This window comes from Sander lucioperca, chromosome 3 (assembly GCF_008315115.2).
Source record: "Sander lucioperca isolate FBNREF2018 chromosome 3, SLUC_FBN_1.2, whole genome shotgun sequence".
NCBI classification, from domain to species: domain Eukaryota; kingdom Metazoa; phylum Chordata; class Actinopteri; order Perciformes; family Percidae; genus Sander; species Sander lucioperca.
This window is the reverse complement of record NC_050175.1, coordinates 27578707-27595327: the sequence shown is the minus strand read 5'-3', so window position 1 is coordinate 27595327 and position 16621 is coordinate 27578707. Positions and strand designations below refer to the sequence as shown.

General features: G+C 42.7%; 1 protein-coding gene across 1 annotated transcript in view; it reads left to right on the top strand.

Moving 5' to 3' along the window:
* Positions 1-15873, top strand: part of uacab (uveal autoantigen with coiled-coil domains and ankyrin repeats b) — a 58005-nt gene extending 42132 nt beyond the window's left edge. Inside the window, exons 9-19 of the mRNA XM_035999591.1 lie at positions 465-502; positions 2452-2508; positions 2743-2850; positions 3455-3487; positions 4541-4633; positions 8650-8680; positions 8798-8847; positions 9347-12061; positions 12295-12447; positions 13861-13926; positions 14852-15873. Of these exons, the coding sequence (XP_035855484.1) occupies positions 465-502; positions 2452-2508; positions 2743-2850; positions 3455-3487; positions 4541-4633; positions 8650-8680; positions 8798-8847; positions 9347-12061; positions 12295-12447; positions 13861-13926; positions 14852-14923 (3416 nt within the window). The 3' untranslated portion in view covers positions 14924-15873. The remainder of the gene's footprint in view (positions 1-464; positions 503-2451; positions 2509-2742; positions 2851-3454; positions 3488-4540; positions 4634-8649; positions 8681-8797; positions 8848-9346; positions 12062-12294; positions 12448-13860; positions 13927-14851) is intronic.
* Positions 15874-16621: the final 748 nt, after the last annotated feature.

Here is a 16621-nt window from a genome sequence, read left to right as displayed (position 1 = left end):
TATTTTAAGTATAAATTATGTGACTGTCAAATGCAACGACAAAGTGTGGCACATTTTGGCTACACTTTGAAAAATATGTCAAAACCATAATGCATGCAGGCAAAAACAGCTGATACCCTGATGCTGTTTGTTAACATAGTTTTACACTGTTTTAGATCTGCTATAGAACCTTGAATTATTGTCATTGCAGAACATAAATATTCTGTATGATTTTTATTTTCTAATCTTCATGCCAGTAAGTGTTTTTCAACACTTCTCACAATATCTTTAGCCATAATATTGACTTTCATGGTTATTTCCTGAATCCATATTATTCTCTGATCTATTTGTTGTGCTTCTTGTGTGCATTTCTTTCGTGGAACATGTTTTAAAGAAACCGTGTACTGCAAACATACCTGTTTTTGGCAAATCTTGATAACATATGGGAAGAAGTCTGAACTTACTGTTTTCTCATTTTGTTCTAGATAAGGAGGCTGCAAAGATGGAACAGTGGAAGCGACAGGTAATTTTTTTAATTTATTATTATATTATTAGATTAGATTAGATTCAACTTTATTGTTTTTGTACAGAGAAAGACAACGAAATGCGTTTTTTTTTTTTGCGTCCAACCAGAAGTGCAAAAAAGCAGAAAAGTGCAATACGATATACAAAGTATAGACAGGTGGAGCATAGGCAGGACAAGAAATATATTGCAGTGTTATAAGAGCAGAATGAATATGGCTATGTAATATGAACAATGTATGAACAACATGTACAGATATGTGCAATGTAGTAGCAGGGACATTATAATAGTAGTAAGAATAATATAGATATATGCAGTGTATTAGCAGAATATATAAAAAGAAAAACTGAATAAATATGGATATTCTGTATGCATTTACTCTGCTGGCTCACATCATCTATTAAACCCCACCTATAGCGAGGAGCAGCTGTTCTCCAAATTGCTTTACATTTTTCAGAGGACCTTCATGTGCTCATGTGGCATGATGGGAATAACTATGAACTGAAATTTGGCGGAGCCATTTTGTTTGTTTGTTTTGTCTCTTTTGTTAAAAGATGACGAAGGTCAAGGGTGCTTGCATCCCAAAGCCATTGTTGACATTAAAGCAGCCATATTATGCTCATTTTCAGGTTCATAATTGTATTTTAAGGTTGTACCAGAATAGGTTTACATGGTTTAATTTTCAAAAAACACCATATTTTTGTTGTACTGCAGTGCTCTCTCTCACTGCTGCAGATCCTCTTTTCAGCTGGTCTCTGTTTTAGCTACAGAGTGAGACCTCTTTTCTTCTTCTTCTTCTTCTGTACTATCTTTGATTGCACTTGCACATGCCCAGTAGCTCAGATGTAGATCATGTCAGCTAGCTAGCTCCATAGACAGTAAAAGAAAGGCTGTTTCTACAACTTCGGTCAGTTACAAGGCAGGATTAGCTGGGAGACTTCTAAATGAGGGCGCACATGTAAGTAGTTCTTTTGAAGATTATGGTGAACTTGTGTGTGTTGTAGCAGTGCTTTGCTATTGAGAACGAGGTAGCATGCTAGCGTTAGCATGCTAACGCTACGAGCTAATGGTTGCGGTTAGCCTGCTCGTTTCGGCTTGTGACGTCACAAGCCGTGCCGATTTTGAACAGCTCACCCAGAGACTGAAGGCAGGACACATTCAGAAACCGTATCTCACTCTAAACAGCATGGATGGATTTTTTTCAAAGTTTGTATGTGTGTGGAAGCACCAGAGACACAACATAACACCCCAAATTCCAGAAAAGGTGATTTTTTTCATAATATGGGCACTTTAATATTTCTGAATCCTTCTAGCCTGGTTGACACCAGACCCTTCTCAGTTATAACTGAGAGTGGGTCTGGGAAAGGTTCATTGACAGTTCATTTCCAAAGGGGCGTCACCAACGGACGCCGCTCAAATGCCTCGACGGCGCATTGGATAGTCCAACCAATCAGACCAACGATCCGGGTGACGCTGCGCTTCGGTGGCCATCATGTTGAATGTAAACAAAAAGCTGCTCGCCGTCGCTGCGCTATCGTCGTCGCGTAATGCCCGCCTCAGCAGTTGTGATTGGTGCCTCGATTTTGGGGACATTGGAAATGGGTTTGAATGGGCTCTTGGCCAGACTGACTTGCAGAGCAAATCTCAAATTTGCTGGAAGTTCGTCAGGGTTTTCCCAGGCTAAAATCCTTCCTGTCCAGCATCCAAATGCTAAGACACTTTGAAGCCTCCCTATTCTGCATTTTCTTCCAGTTGTTCCACATTTCAAATCATTTTCTTTGACTTGGTACAGCCTTTTCATATAGCTGAACCTATAAGGTACTCACTGCCGCTCACATGTACAGGACTGCCATCTAGTGATTATAAGTGAGAGTTGTTCCATACGCTTTCATAGCCTATGGTAATGTCTTCAAAACCTGGTTGTAAAAAAGATCCTGTCTCATTCTCAGCATTCAGCGGAGAGATCGGAGGCAGCTGAGGTTAACAAAAGGGATCAGATCATACACGTAAGTGCTGTTTAACTTCAGCCTCCCTATTCCTCACAAACACACAAGCCGTTTACGTGCGAGTGTTGCGAATGCTGGAATTCACTACATCAAAAGTCAAAATCAGTGATCAAGACATCCATATCCATAAAGTACTGATGAATTATTACTTCTTCTTTTTTTTAGCATTTAGTAATTGTATTTTGGTTGTAAGTTTGTAAGCGTTATGGTTTTATTTGTGGGTGTTTGTTTCAGGACTTGGAGAGGCAGAACGAGACCATGCAGGAAAATCTCAGGAAGTACCACCAGGATCAGAGAGCCCTGTTAGATAAGGTCAACATGCTGCAGCAACAGCTCACACAGGTAAACAATACAGCAACACAACAAGAGCAACTTAGCTAGAGAATACAGTACAGTAGAGTAAAACCCTCCAGGCACGCTTGTCCTTTACCACTGGCTTGTTTTTTTTTTTTCTGTGGGTAAGTAGATCTGAGGGTCCCAAACTAGAGGTTTGGGTGCCAAATATAAGCAAATATACATAATAAAAGCTGAGTTGAGTCAAGCTCTCTTGGCTTAATGTCATCATCTTAATATCAGGGATTGTGTAAATATGTTCTAATCACAGAGGAGGCTGAGCAGGCTTTTAATACTGATTGCTAATGTAAATTATTCATGATCAAAGGAATTTTAGTGCCGTATTGTCAGTTGTTGATTACACAATTGAATGTATATACACTGTTCATATTACATAGCCATATTTATTCTGCTCTTATAACACTGCAATATATTTCTTGTCCTGCCTATGCACCACCTGTCTATACTTGAATATCACATTGCACTTTTCTGCTTTTTTTGCACTTCTGGTTGGACGCAAACTGCATTTCATTGTCTTTGTACTTGTACTCTGCACAATGACAATGAAGTTGAATCTAATCTAATATATAACATCTGTTTTATTCATCTGCAGGAAAAGATCACTGTGGAAGACACTCAAAAAGAGGTATGAAACGACAATTATTTATTGAACATTGTGGGCCTTTTTCACGATTTTCTCAATAGTTTTACTGGTTACATTTGTTTGAAAGAACCTTACACTGGATGCACGTTATAATCAACATAACATTTAATATACAGTAGTAGCAGCCATGAGTGCAAAGTGGAGACAGTGTCAAGTTACTGTATGACCTCTGAAACCTTAAAGTAAGAGCAAATGAAAAACTGGAGGATGTTGCTGGTGCTGTATCAACACAGAACTGTACACATGGAAGTGAAGGGAAAAGGAAGGTAGCACAATCTGAAATACCACTCGATTGTTACTTAATAGCACTAAATAACATCCTACCCAGGCCACACATTCAGGATGTAAGGTCAAGTGATGTGGCAATTCACCATTTTGTAGTTTCCTTAAAGAAATCTAAAAGGAAATGTTGGTTCCATTGTTTCAGTCGGAAAGTAAGGAAAGAAAGACTAACAAAAACAAAAAAAAATCTATGAATCTCAAATGTCATCGTGCATGTACACATGTTGCGATGTATGCTCTTGTATGTTTCATGAATGTGTACAGAGAGATCTGGAAGTCAGATTTGACTACCAAGAACTCTCCTCTTCATAATATATCAACAATGAAAACAAATTCACTTTTTGCTAAACAGCACTAAATGAATGAAGTAAAAAAAAAAGTAGTAAAGTCTATTTTGGTCCAAACGCCTTCACTAAGCTACTTTGATACTGTTTTTCTCTTTTACTTGAAGTACCTGCAGAAGTGACAAAATCATAGCACAGGATGTTTTTACACCAAACAGTTCACACTGGTGTGTGGTAGGCATTATCTGCATTTCTCAAAGATGTGAAAAAAAGATCTAAATGTATTTTTGAATAGTCAGCATAATTGCAATTGAAGCGTTTGTATACCTTTTTTGTGTATATATATATATATATATATATATATATATATATATATATATATAGGTATATTTAATTGTATTTGCCATCACTTAATCATCAGTCATGTATTGATCTGAAAGGGCCTTTGTTTTTCTCTCTGTTGAATCAGAAGGAGCAGTTGAAGGTGTTACTCAGTGCCAAAGAAAGAGAAGAAGGAGCTCGAGGCCTGGAGACTGTCAAGGTCCAGCTCCGGAGTACATTGGTCAGTGACTTTATTCTTATCTGATTTCTACTTTGAGCCTTTAATCCTTAAGGAAATTAATACAGTGAAGATTTTTCACTGTCTGAAAGTCTTAAATTGACGTTGTGTGTTAGTAAACCAACATTCAGTTGCCAGTGTATTAGGGACACCTAGCTAAAACTAATGCAGTCTAATACAACAGGCCTGCAATAAACAAGGTTGTATTGTTTAGTTTTTGTATCGATTCAATTTATGGTTTATTTGGAACCTGTACTTCTTGTGGTGCTATTCAACTGTTTAGCATTATACTGACATGTTTTTTTTTCTATTATTTTGTCCATCCCATTTATATCAAGGAGGGTAGGCTAAATAACAGAAGCACCTCTCCCCCAAAAATGATAACACAAGGGAATCAGACGTCTCTAAAACGGTTTTGTTTTAATCCAAAAAAAATAACATTGTAACCTTCATGGAGAGAGGATATGTTGCAGGACTGATGTATTAGACTCCATTCATTTTAGCCAAGTGTCCCTAATAAACTGGCAACTGTGAGTCTGCTTTGAGAAAATGCTTAATACATGTAGTGAACATTACAGCATGAGTTGCTGCTAAAACATTCTGAATCAGAATCAGAAAGGGCTTTATTGCCAAGTACGTTGCACATACGAGGAATTTGTCATGGTGTTGTTGGAGCATGTCACACATACAAATATAAGAAGGATAAAAAGAATATAAACAATATAAGTATAAACATATACACACAGTATGTATTAATAACGATAAAATAAATTTAAATAAATAGTCAAATAAGTTAAACAGTAGTAAAAAGGAACGCTACAGCAGAGTAGGTACAGTGGCATGAGGAGCCAGAGGTGGGGTGTGGAGAGAGTCAGGGTGGTTTCCGGGCCTTGTTTAGAAGGCTAGTGGCGGAGGGGAAAAACTGTTTATGTGGCGTGAGGTTTTGGTCCTGATGGACCTCAGCCTCCTGCCAGAGGGGAGTGGCTCAAAGAGCTTGTGTCCGGGGTGGGAGGGGTCAGCCACAATCTTTCCAGCACGCTTCAGAGTCCTGGTGGCGTATAGGTCCTGGAGCGGCGGCAGATTGCAGCCAATCACCTTCTCAGCTGACCGAATGACACGCTGCAGCCTGCCCTTGTCCTTGGCAGTGGCAGCAGCGTACCAGATGGTGATGGAGGATGTGAGCATGGACTCAGTGATGGCTGTGTAGAAGTGCACCATCATTGTCTTTGGCAGGTTGAATTTCTTCAGCTGCCGCAGGAAGTACATCCTCTGTTGTGCTTTCTTGACGAGGGAGCTGATGTTCAGCTCCCACTTGAGATCTTGGGAGATGGTAGTTCCCAGGAAGCGGAAAGACTCCACAGTGTCAATTGTGGAGCCACAGAGGGTGATGGGGGCAGGTGGAGCTGGGTTCTTTCTGAAGTCCACAACCATCTCCACTATCTTTAGAGCGTTGAGCTCTAGATTCTTTTGGTTGCACCAGGTCACCAGGTGGACAGCCTCCCACCTGTAGGCGGACTCGTCTCCATCAGAGATGAGTCCGATGAGGGAGGTGTCGTCCGCAAACTTCAGAAGCTTGACGGACTGGTGACTGGAGGTGCAGCTGTTGGTGTACAGGGAGAAGAGCAGAGGAGAAAGAACGCAGCCCTGGGGGGATCCGGTGCTGATGGTCTGTGAGTCGGAGACGTGTTTCCCCAGCTTCACATGCTGCTTCCTGTCAGACAGGAAGTCAGTGATCCACCTGCAGGTGGAGTCAGGCACACCAAGCTGTGAGAGTTTCTCCTGAAGCAGAGCCGGGATGATGGTGTTGAAGGCAGAGCTGAAGTCCACAAACAGGATCCTGGCGTAGGTTCCTGCGGAGTCCAGGTGCCGGAGGATGTAGTGGAGGGCCAAATTGACTGCATCATCTACAGACCTATTGGCTCTGTAGGCAAACTGCAGGGGGTCCAGGAGGGGGTCAGTGATGGCTTTGAGGTGTGAAAGCACAAGGCGCTCAAAGGACTTCATAACCACAGAGGTCAGGGCGACGGGTCTGAAGTCATTAAGTCCTATGGTCCTTGGCTTCTTGGGGACAGGGATTATGGTTGAGGTCTTGAAGCAGGCTGGCACGTGACATGTCTCCAGTGAGGTGTTAAAAATGTCTGAACACTGGAGACAGCTGGTCAGCGCAGTGCTTCAAGCTGGATGGGGAGACAGCATCCGGTCCAGCAGCTTTCCTGGGATTCTGTCTCCTAAAGAGTCTGTTGACGTCCCTCTCGTGAATGGAGAGGGTCGTCACTGAGGTGGGAGGGGGGGTGGAGGTGGAGGGGACCTTTAAGGAGGGCTGGTGGGGGGGGCCACGACCCTGTTGAGGAAGGGGAGGTGGAGGTGATGCACAGTGGCTGTAGCTGTAGGGAGGTGTCGTGGGGGATGGTGTCAGGACTGTCCTTTTGTCTTTCAAATCGACAGTAGAACTCGTTCAGGTCGTTGGCTAGGTGTCGGTCATTGAAGGAGTGGGGGGTTTTAGGCTTGTAGTTGGTGATCTGCCTACCAACTACAGAGTTCAAGTCTCAGAGTTCAGAGTTTTTTTTTCCTGTCGCAGAGTCGTTAGCTGAGGACTGGCGTTGGAGCTTCTCAGAGTACCGATGTTTAGCCTCCTTCACTGCCTTGTTAAACTTGTACTTTGACTCTTTAAATCTGTCTTTGTCCCCACTCCTGAACGAGTCTTCCTTAGCCAGCCTTAACCTTCTGAGTTTGGCTGTGAACCAGGGTTTGTCATTGTTGTAACTCACCCTGGTGCTTGATGGAACACAGCAGTCCTCACAGAAGCTGATGTATGACGTCACAGCCTCTGTGTACTCATCCAGACTGTTGGTAGCAGTCCTGAACACATCCCAGTCAGTACAATCCAAACACGACTGGAGATCCTCCACAGCCTCACTGGTCCACTTCCTTGATGTCCTCGCTACAGGTTTGCAGAGCTTTAGTTTCTGCCTGTAGGCGGGGATCAGGTGAACCATGACGTGGTCAGAGTGACCAAGTGCAGCACGGGGGACGGCGTGATAAGCATCCCTGACTGTGGTGTAACAGTGATCCAGAATGTTCTCCTCTCTGGTCGGGCATTTAATATGTTGTCTATATTTAGGGAGTTCATGAGTGAGGTTTCCTTTATTAAAGTCACCAAGGACAATAACTAGGGAGTCCGGGTTGGTCCGCTCCACACACAGTATCTGGTCGGCAAGCATGCGCTGCGCGTCCTGCACATTGGCCTGCGGTGAGATGTAAACACCGACCAGAATTAATGAATGGAACTCACGGGGTGAATAAAAAGGCTTACAGTTTATGATGAAATACTCCAGGTCAGGAGAACAATGCTGCTGGATCACTGTCACGTCGTTGCACCAACCGCTGTTGATGTAGAAACAGATTCCTCCACCTTTAGTTTTGCCGGAGAGATCCGTGTCTCTGTCCGCTCTGAAAAGCTGTAAGCCTGCCAGCTGCAGCGCAGAGTCCGGTATTAATCCACAGAGCCATGTCTCCGTGAAGCACAAAACAGCAGATGAAGAAAAGTCCTGTTTCCCCCCAACAGCAGTTGTAATTCCTCCACTTTGTTGGGCAGAGAGCGCACGTTAGAGAGGAATATTCCAGGTAACGGTGTGCGTGATCCTCGCTGGCGGAGACGCACCAGCGCACCGGCCCGTTTCTCTCTCCTCCGGCGTTTCGCTGCATGAGCAAAGGTGAGCGCACCTTTGACCAGAATGTCCAAAATTTCCAGTGAAGGGAGAAGAAAAGTGGGAAATAAGTCTGATGGTGTTGTTCCCCTGAAGTTCACGAGCTCTTCACTTGTGAATGAGATACGGGTACCATCGCAAGAAACAAAGTTAAAACACAAAACAAAACAGAGCGCACCAACACACCGTGTCGCCATTCTGCCGTGCCATCTTGGTTTTCTACAATGTGTTGTAAATAAATATATATTTCAAATCTAAAAAGTCTCAGTTCAACCATTTGTAATGAGAATGTTTATCTGTCTGTATTCACAGGGGGACTACTCAGGGCAGTCTGTTATCAAAGGTAAGCTTCCTTCCATTTCTTGAATCCTAAAGAAACATTTGATATCATTATTTCAAACCGTCGCCTGCAGAGCACGAGGAGCTTTGAATGGTATGTTTTTACACTGTTGTCTTGCAGGTAAAGAAAACATTTTGGTCAAACAAGCTCACAGCCTGGATTCTGATCAGGTACGTTTTCATCTGTGGAACGGTTTCACATCACCTGCAGATGTTTAAAATGCAGCGTTAGTAGTTTGTATCGAAGCAGTCCGTGTCAACAATGTAAATGGACTGCATTTATACAGCACTTTTCTAGTCTTAACAACTACTCAAAGCACTTTTACAAAGTACAGGAACCATTCACACACATTCATACACTGGTGGCGAGGCCGTAAGCCCTGCAATAGTGGGCTTACAGCAGGACATGCGCATACAAATTAAACTGCTTATACATAATTCAGATGCTGATTGGTTTTCTTTCTTTCTTCTTAAATTAAGAGCTAGAACTAAGAACTAGTCAGTCTGTTCTGAAGGATTACAAATCAAAGGAAAGAAAGCTAAGGAACCCTTTTTGTGAATGTATCACAAAGCAGTCAACACCTATTCTGTACTCGCAAATAAAGTAGCTGGCTTTCCATGAAAATGACTAATAATGATCATTAAATACGTTTTTCCTCTTTCTCTGCAGATGCTCCAGAATGCTGTCGTATCACGTTCCCTGTCCCGACCTCCAGAGAAAAGTCAGCCCACTGTAGGCTGGGACGTCTCTGCTGAACTGGATGCACTCCGGCGTGAACTTGAGGCAGTCAAGAGAAAACAACAGGCAGCAGAGGACGAGACGGCACGCCTTCAATCTGCCCTAAACCGTAAAAACCGAGAGTGCCAAGAGCTGGCTCAGAGCCGAGACACCATCCAGAAACAGGCCGACCAGCAGGTTCAAGAACTGGAGGACGCCTTGGGGGACGTCCAGAAGAGGATGCTGGATTCTGAGTGTAAGGTCAAACAGCTGCAAGCCCATGTAGTAGCCGTTAAGGAACACTTAGGAGGCCAGGCAACAGAAGAACTGCGCGCCCAGCTCCAGGACATCAAAGCCAAGTATGAAGGTGCTTCGGCCGAAGTGTGCCGCGTTCGTAACCGCCTCAAGCAGAGCGAGAAGGCCTTGGAGGAGTACAAGAGCAGCGAGAACCAGCTAGCAACAGAGGCAGAAAAGCTGAACCAAGAGCTGGAAGCTCTGACTGCAGAAAGAGACGAACTAGCAGAAACCCTTTTAGAAATGGAAACCCATTTGAAGGAGACCCAGACTAAACATGGCAACACAGTGCCAGCTGAGAAGTTTGACAACATGAAAAACCTGCTGACAAACGCGGTAGACGAGAAGGAACGGCAGATCGCTGAGCTGAGGGAAGACTATGATCGCGTGCTGGAGGAGGTGGCAGAGCTCCATCGAAAGCTGGACACTCCGTCATCCCAGGGAGGATCGGGGGCGATGTCTGCTGAGGAGCAACAGAGGATACGGGCAGCCCTCGAAGAGCAGAATGAGTCATTGAAAAGGAAACTGGTCGATGTGACTAACAAAAGCCAGGCTCTAATTAAGGAGGTCGGCGAGAGCGAGGAGGAAAGAGAGATACTACGAGAGCAGCTGGATGAGATTAACAGCAGGATCGAGAGCGACTTCGTACCCATGAAGGTGCACGATGAAGCCCGGGCGAACATGGTGACAGCTTTGGAGGAGCTGGAGGACAAACTGGTGGAAGCAAGCGAACGTTACGGAAAAGCAGAGGCACAACTCCAGCAGCTTCTAACCGAGAGGCCCACGCTGCAGGAAAACATCAGCAGACTCCAAAGCGCAAGTGAGAGACACCTGAGTGAAATGGACACTCTGAGATCTCAGAATGCCGACCTGACGAAGAAACATGAACTTTTGCAGAGGAAATGTGAAGACAAAGATAAAGAGTGTGCACAGCTGACCACGCAGAGCCAGGCTCTGAAACAAAGCTTGGAGGTAGAGTATGTTCCCAGACAGCAGCACGAGCAAGTCAAGATGGAGTTAAGTTCCACCTTAGAGAGTGTTAAAGCGGAGATGTTGAAGTTGGAGACCAAGGGGAAAGAAAGTGCGGGAGAATTGAAGAATGCGAAAGAAGCAAATGACACGTTGAAAGAAAAGTTGGAAAAAGTCCTGTCGGAGATGAAAAAGGACTATGTGAGCGTAAAAGACCACAAAGCTATCACCGACAAGTTGAATGCTGCTGTGGTCGAAGCAGAGAAGAGAGCAAACGAAGTGTCTGGGATGTATGCGTCGGCTCGGGAGGAATCGGTAAAGCTTACCCAAGAACTGGAGGCGCAGAAGAAAGAACTTGATACCATACAGGAAGCTATTCAGTCCAAGTTTATCCCACTGACAGCGGCTGAGGAAAAAGAACACTCTCACAGTGCCCAGGTGAAGGAGTTGACGGTCAAACTGTTGGAAATGGAAGAGAAGTATAACACAGAAAGGTCTGCCAGAGAGAGCAACAGACAGGAGAAAGATAAACTAAAAGTTGAGATTGAATCGGTTCAACAGAGACTTGACTCTGCTGTTGTTACCAGTGAAAAGCACAAGAATGTGGAGGAAGAGCTCAAGGGTAAGTTTGAAGAATTAACTCGGAAGTTGGTCAGGGTAGAGCAGCAGCACAAGGAGGCAACACTTCAGAATGCTGATCTTCAAAACCAGAACGCCCTCAGCAACGCTCAGATCCAGAATCTCCAGGAGCGTCTGAAATCGGAGTTGACTCGAATAGCAACATACGACACGGAGCTTAAAGCCCTCCATGACGCCATGCAGCAAGCCCAGGCCGACTGCAAGAAAGCAAGAGAGGCTCAGCAGGAGGAGGCCCAGAGGGTTTGTGCTTTACAGAAAGAAGTTCAGGAACGCTGTGGGGAAGAGGCATCTCTGCTGCAACAACAGGCCGAGGCCAAGGATGCCCTGGAGGCTGAGGTCGCCAAGCTTCGATTGGCTCTCCGTGAAGAGGAGGAGAACAACGCCCAGAGGGCTGAAGACGTATCTGCCCTGCAATCTGAGCTCCTTCAGGCCACACAGGCTCTGGAGGACATTCGCTACAAGGAAGACCAAATGAACCAGCTGAAGAAGGAGAAGCAGCAGCTGGAGGAGGAGGCTGCCAACCTGAGCAACAAGCTACTGAGCTTGGCTAAGGAGAGTGAGGAGGCCCATCGGGAGGCATCGCAAGCAAGGGAGGGTGAGAGCAGGGCCCGGGCCGAGATGGAGGCCGTCCAGGAGAAGGGACGTGCAATCGAGAAAGAAATTAGGGAGCTGAAAGAGAGATACGATGAGTCGCTCAGCACCATCTGTGATCTTCAGAGGAGGATTCAGACATCAGCTCAGCAGACTGAAGCCAAAGACAAGAAGGTAGTAAAATGTCAACTTTGCTGTCAGTCATGGGTTTAATATATAAACTAGAATGTGTGTTTGACTATAGATATAAAAAATGTGATAATATACTCCATTGAAAAGTATTTGTGTGTCTGTTTTGGCTTTGTGTACATGTAGATTTTGAAAGAGAGTCATATTTTTACATGGCTATTGTAATGAAAATATGTTGTAAATGTATGAATATTAATGTGTGTGTGTGTGTGTGTCAGATCACAGAGTTGCTGACAGATGTTGAGCGATTGAAGCAGGCACTGAACGGTCTGTCCCAGCTGGCATACACAAGCAACGCGCCCAACAAGAGACAGACGCAGCACATCGACACACTCCACGGCCAGATCAAGAGCCTACAGCAACAGCTGGCTGTGAGTGGACATACACAATATTATTATTATTATTATGTATGTATTATATATTATGTGCATAATCTGCTTTATATTTATATTTTTTATATTTACCGCACAGTAACTGTCTTCTTGTCATTGACTGACGGACTGACTTAAAAACATTAAATACATTTTACACAGTGATATTTACAAAGTTTTCTTGATAAGGTTGATGCAGCAACATCATGGCCTCACAGTCCATGTGTTTTGTGATTTAGTAATTGCACTACTTATTTATTTATTTTTTTTTAACAATGTGTTTATTTATAAGACATACATAAATGTAGTCAAACCCTGAAAAACAATAGAAGCAAAAACCAAACTACAGACAGCAATCACAGCAACAGAGTGGGAAAAAAAATAAATAAATAATAATATATATATATACACATACATACACACACATATATATATATATATATACATACATACATACATACATACATATATATACATATATATTATGCACCACTTATTTTCACCTCTATCAAATAAAGAAGGTATCCTTTATTTAATAAATAGAGGTGAAAATAAAGGCTGTAGTTGAATCTTGCCAGCAAACATGACTCAAAATTACAAAAAATAAACTGTAGAAAAACATCCTAAGATTTATGTGTAGCTGGAAGATTTATTTTCAATATATCTTTATTGAGCATCAATAATAATACAAGACATCCACAATGGGACCGCAGAATGACATAAAACCAGTCCTTCCAATGTTTTTCCTTACCCCCACCCCCCAACCCCCCAACTCTTTCCCCATTTCTGAGGGCCCATCCCACAACCCCATCTGTCTCTGGGTAACAAACATTACAATCAAAAAATAAATAAAGGGGGGGTAAGACAAGACAAACCACCATAATAAAAACATAAGGTAACTTACAATTACATTACCATTACAAAATAAAATGAATAAATAAATAAAACAAACCGAAACAAAACTGGGGTGTTAAGTTATGACAATAAAAGTCAGAAAAAACTCTGATATCTGGCTCCTCAGGAACGATGTCTAAAGACTCTATGATGGACAGTAAGGGGTTCCACATTCGATCAAAGCTCTTCAGAGAGCCCTTGAGGGAAAACCTCAGCCTTTCCAACTTTTAGATTATGTAAAACTTCCTTGATCTAATGATCATGGGATGGGGGCGAAGTTTGCTTCCAATTTAGAAGAATCAATCGCCTGGCCAGTAGGGTGGAATGTCGTGCCTTAGCTGATAGGTTATTGTTGGATGGAATACCAAAAAGGGCCGAGAGGGGATGTGGGTAGCTGGAAGATTTATAATAATGTGGAATTAGAATTTAGTGACCGCACCACGACAGTATTTACCAGTTCCACTGGCCAGTTTGTCCGAAACCGTAACCACTTCACGTCTTTCTCTTGTGCTCCCTAAGGATGCTGAGAGGCAACACAGGGAGGTGGTTTCAATTTATCGAACTCATCTTCTCAGCGCAGCACAGGTAAGTTCCTCTCATTAATCTCTATTGAACATAAGAATGGTCTTAATTAAAATAATTTAGGGTCCGTTGTTCAGACAGCCTCTTGATAACCTTATAGAACCCTGACAACAACACTCGCTCACAGAGATTCAGGGTGAAAGAATAATTGAACTGATAGATGTTTTGGAGAAGAGATAAAAGCTTTTGTGGCAATCCTTGGTCATCCCCTGCCAACACTTTTCTGATTTTGATAACTAAACTTGTTCTAAAAACCCCCCTTTACAAATGTTATTGGCTAGTCATACATTTCTGCATATGGCAACAGAAAGTAATTAAGAAAAAAATTGGGCGCTGTCACAACCGCTGCAGCACGGCTCTAGTTAGCATGCAGTCGACGTGATAGAGAGGTTAAACAGATCGCGGAAGACTTGTATGACACACTGGCAGTGCAGATTAAAAGAATAAACGGTCATACTTGCAAACATTGAATGAAAAAAAAATAATTGTGAAGATGTTTATGAAATTGCGTCCGTTTTATTGAATGACGGCTGTGTTATTGTAAAATCAAGATCAACCAACTTTTAGCACTTTGTCACCATCCAAAAGCAAGAGGTACTTCATATGTTTACACGGCGGTAAAATGTCGTGTGAAAGCCTGCTGGTTATTTGAGGCAGCCATTGCAGATGGGTTGGGAACATGTAATGGTAACTCCTATAGTTGGAAATCCTGCAAATGAATTCATCAAAACAGGGGAAAAAATGGTACAAACAAAATACGGCTCAGCCCAAATTATTAAAAAATATGAAGGTGTAAGTGCACCGTAGCGGTCAAGAGCTGAAGCGCAGAATGATCTGTTGTGTGAGGAATTGACAACAGAGCCTGAAAGGAAGAAATATGGTACAAATGGATTAAGTGAAGCTCATCCTGACTGTGTTTCTGTCGTAGGGCCACATGGATGAGGACGTCCAGGCCGCCTTACTGCAGATCATCCGCATGAGACAGGAGTTTGTGTGTTAAAGCTTCCTCCAACAAAACAAAATGCTACCTGCTGACTCAAATTCACCAATCTCACATTTCCCGCTGTAGAGTTCCCCTGCCGTGGCCCCTGTGGGTGCCCGGTGTGCGGCAACATTTCTCCAAACAGGCTGCTCTGAAATCCTTTTATGTTTTTTTTTTTTTTAGTACGGCTGCACTCGGTTCCCAGATATCTAATTCTCTGTGTTGTAGGTGAAAGTGAATAACTGTAGATTTTTAGATACAAATATGTTATTTCAACTTAACTAGAAAGCTCATTTTACATAAAAAAAAAATACATTGTATCAGTTACTGTATCAAACTGACCTGTGAAATCATTTTGACTCAATGATTTACATGTATGCAGGAACATTTCCACAAGATCTTACAGTGCCGTATGTGAAAGTGCAACGCCATACATTTCTGTCAAATCTATTTTGAATGGTGCAAATCTGCATTTTCATGCTGCTTTGACTCATTATATTCAGTGATATGGGGAGTTATTTGACATGTAGGTCCCTTTAATAGATTACTCGCTCTTGAAATTCTCAGTTGAAATGTTAAATGGACATCAACACTAAGACCACTTTTCACATTCCCACCTGACAGCTCTCATACAGTGTATTTTCGTATTTGACAGCAACATTTGCTCAAATTTGAGGGATAGGTTCAAATTTTCTCAAGTGGACCTTTAAAAGTCTGAACACTGAAATAGGTTTTGCTTGTTGTAATTATTCCTCTTGTTCATACTAAGTCTAAAAATCCTTTAAAAAAGAATTGAGTTATTGATCGCTGATTTAACTGGCAGTGAAGAGACATCTTCCTTACATGATTATAATGTAAGATATGACTCCGTGCAAAAAAAACATTTTAACATTTAAGCAGAGCTAATACAAGGCTTCAGGAGTATGAATAAGTCTATCAAGTGGGTTTCTTTCAAGGTTACGATCTTTTAAAAAAAAATTCCCTCTCCTCCGCAGGGACATCACTAAAGAAAAAGAGCACGTTTTGCTCTAAAATGTCTTTAATTTTGGAAGTTACCCACGTGATTTGACTAACTCTGTCTCACACAGAGAGGACTGTGGTTTTTGTCCCCCGTCTCCTACATTGAAACAGCCTTATTAGGAAATCCCTTCACGTCCGGATTGGACAGAAGGAATGATTACACGTGGGCAGTATTTTAAGACAGACTTGGGGGGGAAAAAAAATGTGAACCTGTCCTTTTAACCTCGTTCATGTCAGCCGCTTTCTTGAGACGTTCTTGAAGTCTTGGGTCTCTTTACTCAATTTGTGGTGCATGTTATCATCTCCTGGAGGTCCAAACTAGCACACGTGTTTTCAGAATAATCCAAAGATTAAAGTGCTCATATTATGCTCATTTTCAGGTTCATAATTGTATTTAGAGGTTATATCAGAATAGGTTTACATGGTTTAATTTTCGAAAAACACCATATTTTTGTTGTACTGGACATTGCTGCAGCTCATCTTTTCACCCTGTGTGTTGAGCTCTCTATTTTAGCTACCGAGTGAGACATCTCACTTCTATTCAATCTTTGTTGGGAGTCACACATGCGCAGTAGCTAAGGTAAGCACAGCTAGCCAGTCAGAAGCAGAGTATGAGGGCATGCCACGCTAGCAGCTAGGCGAGCATTGTAATGTGTTACAAAGGCACGTTTGTCACAGAAGTAAAGGCTGGACTAC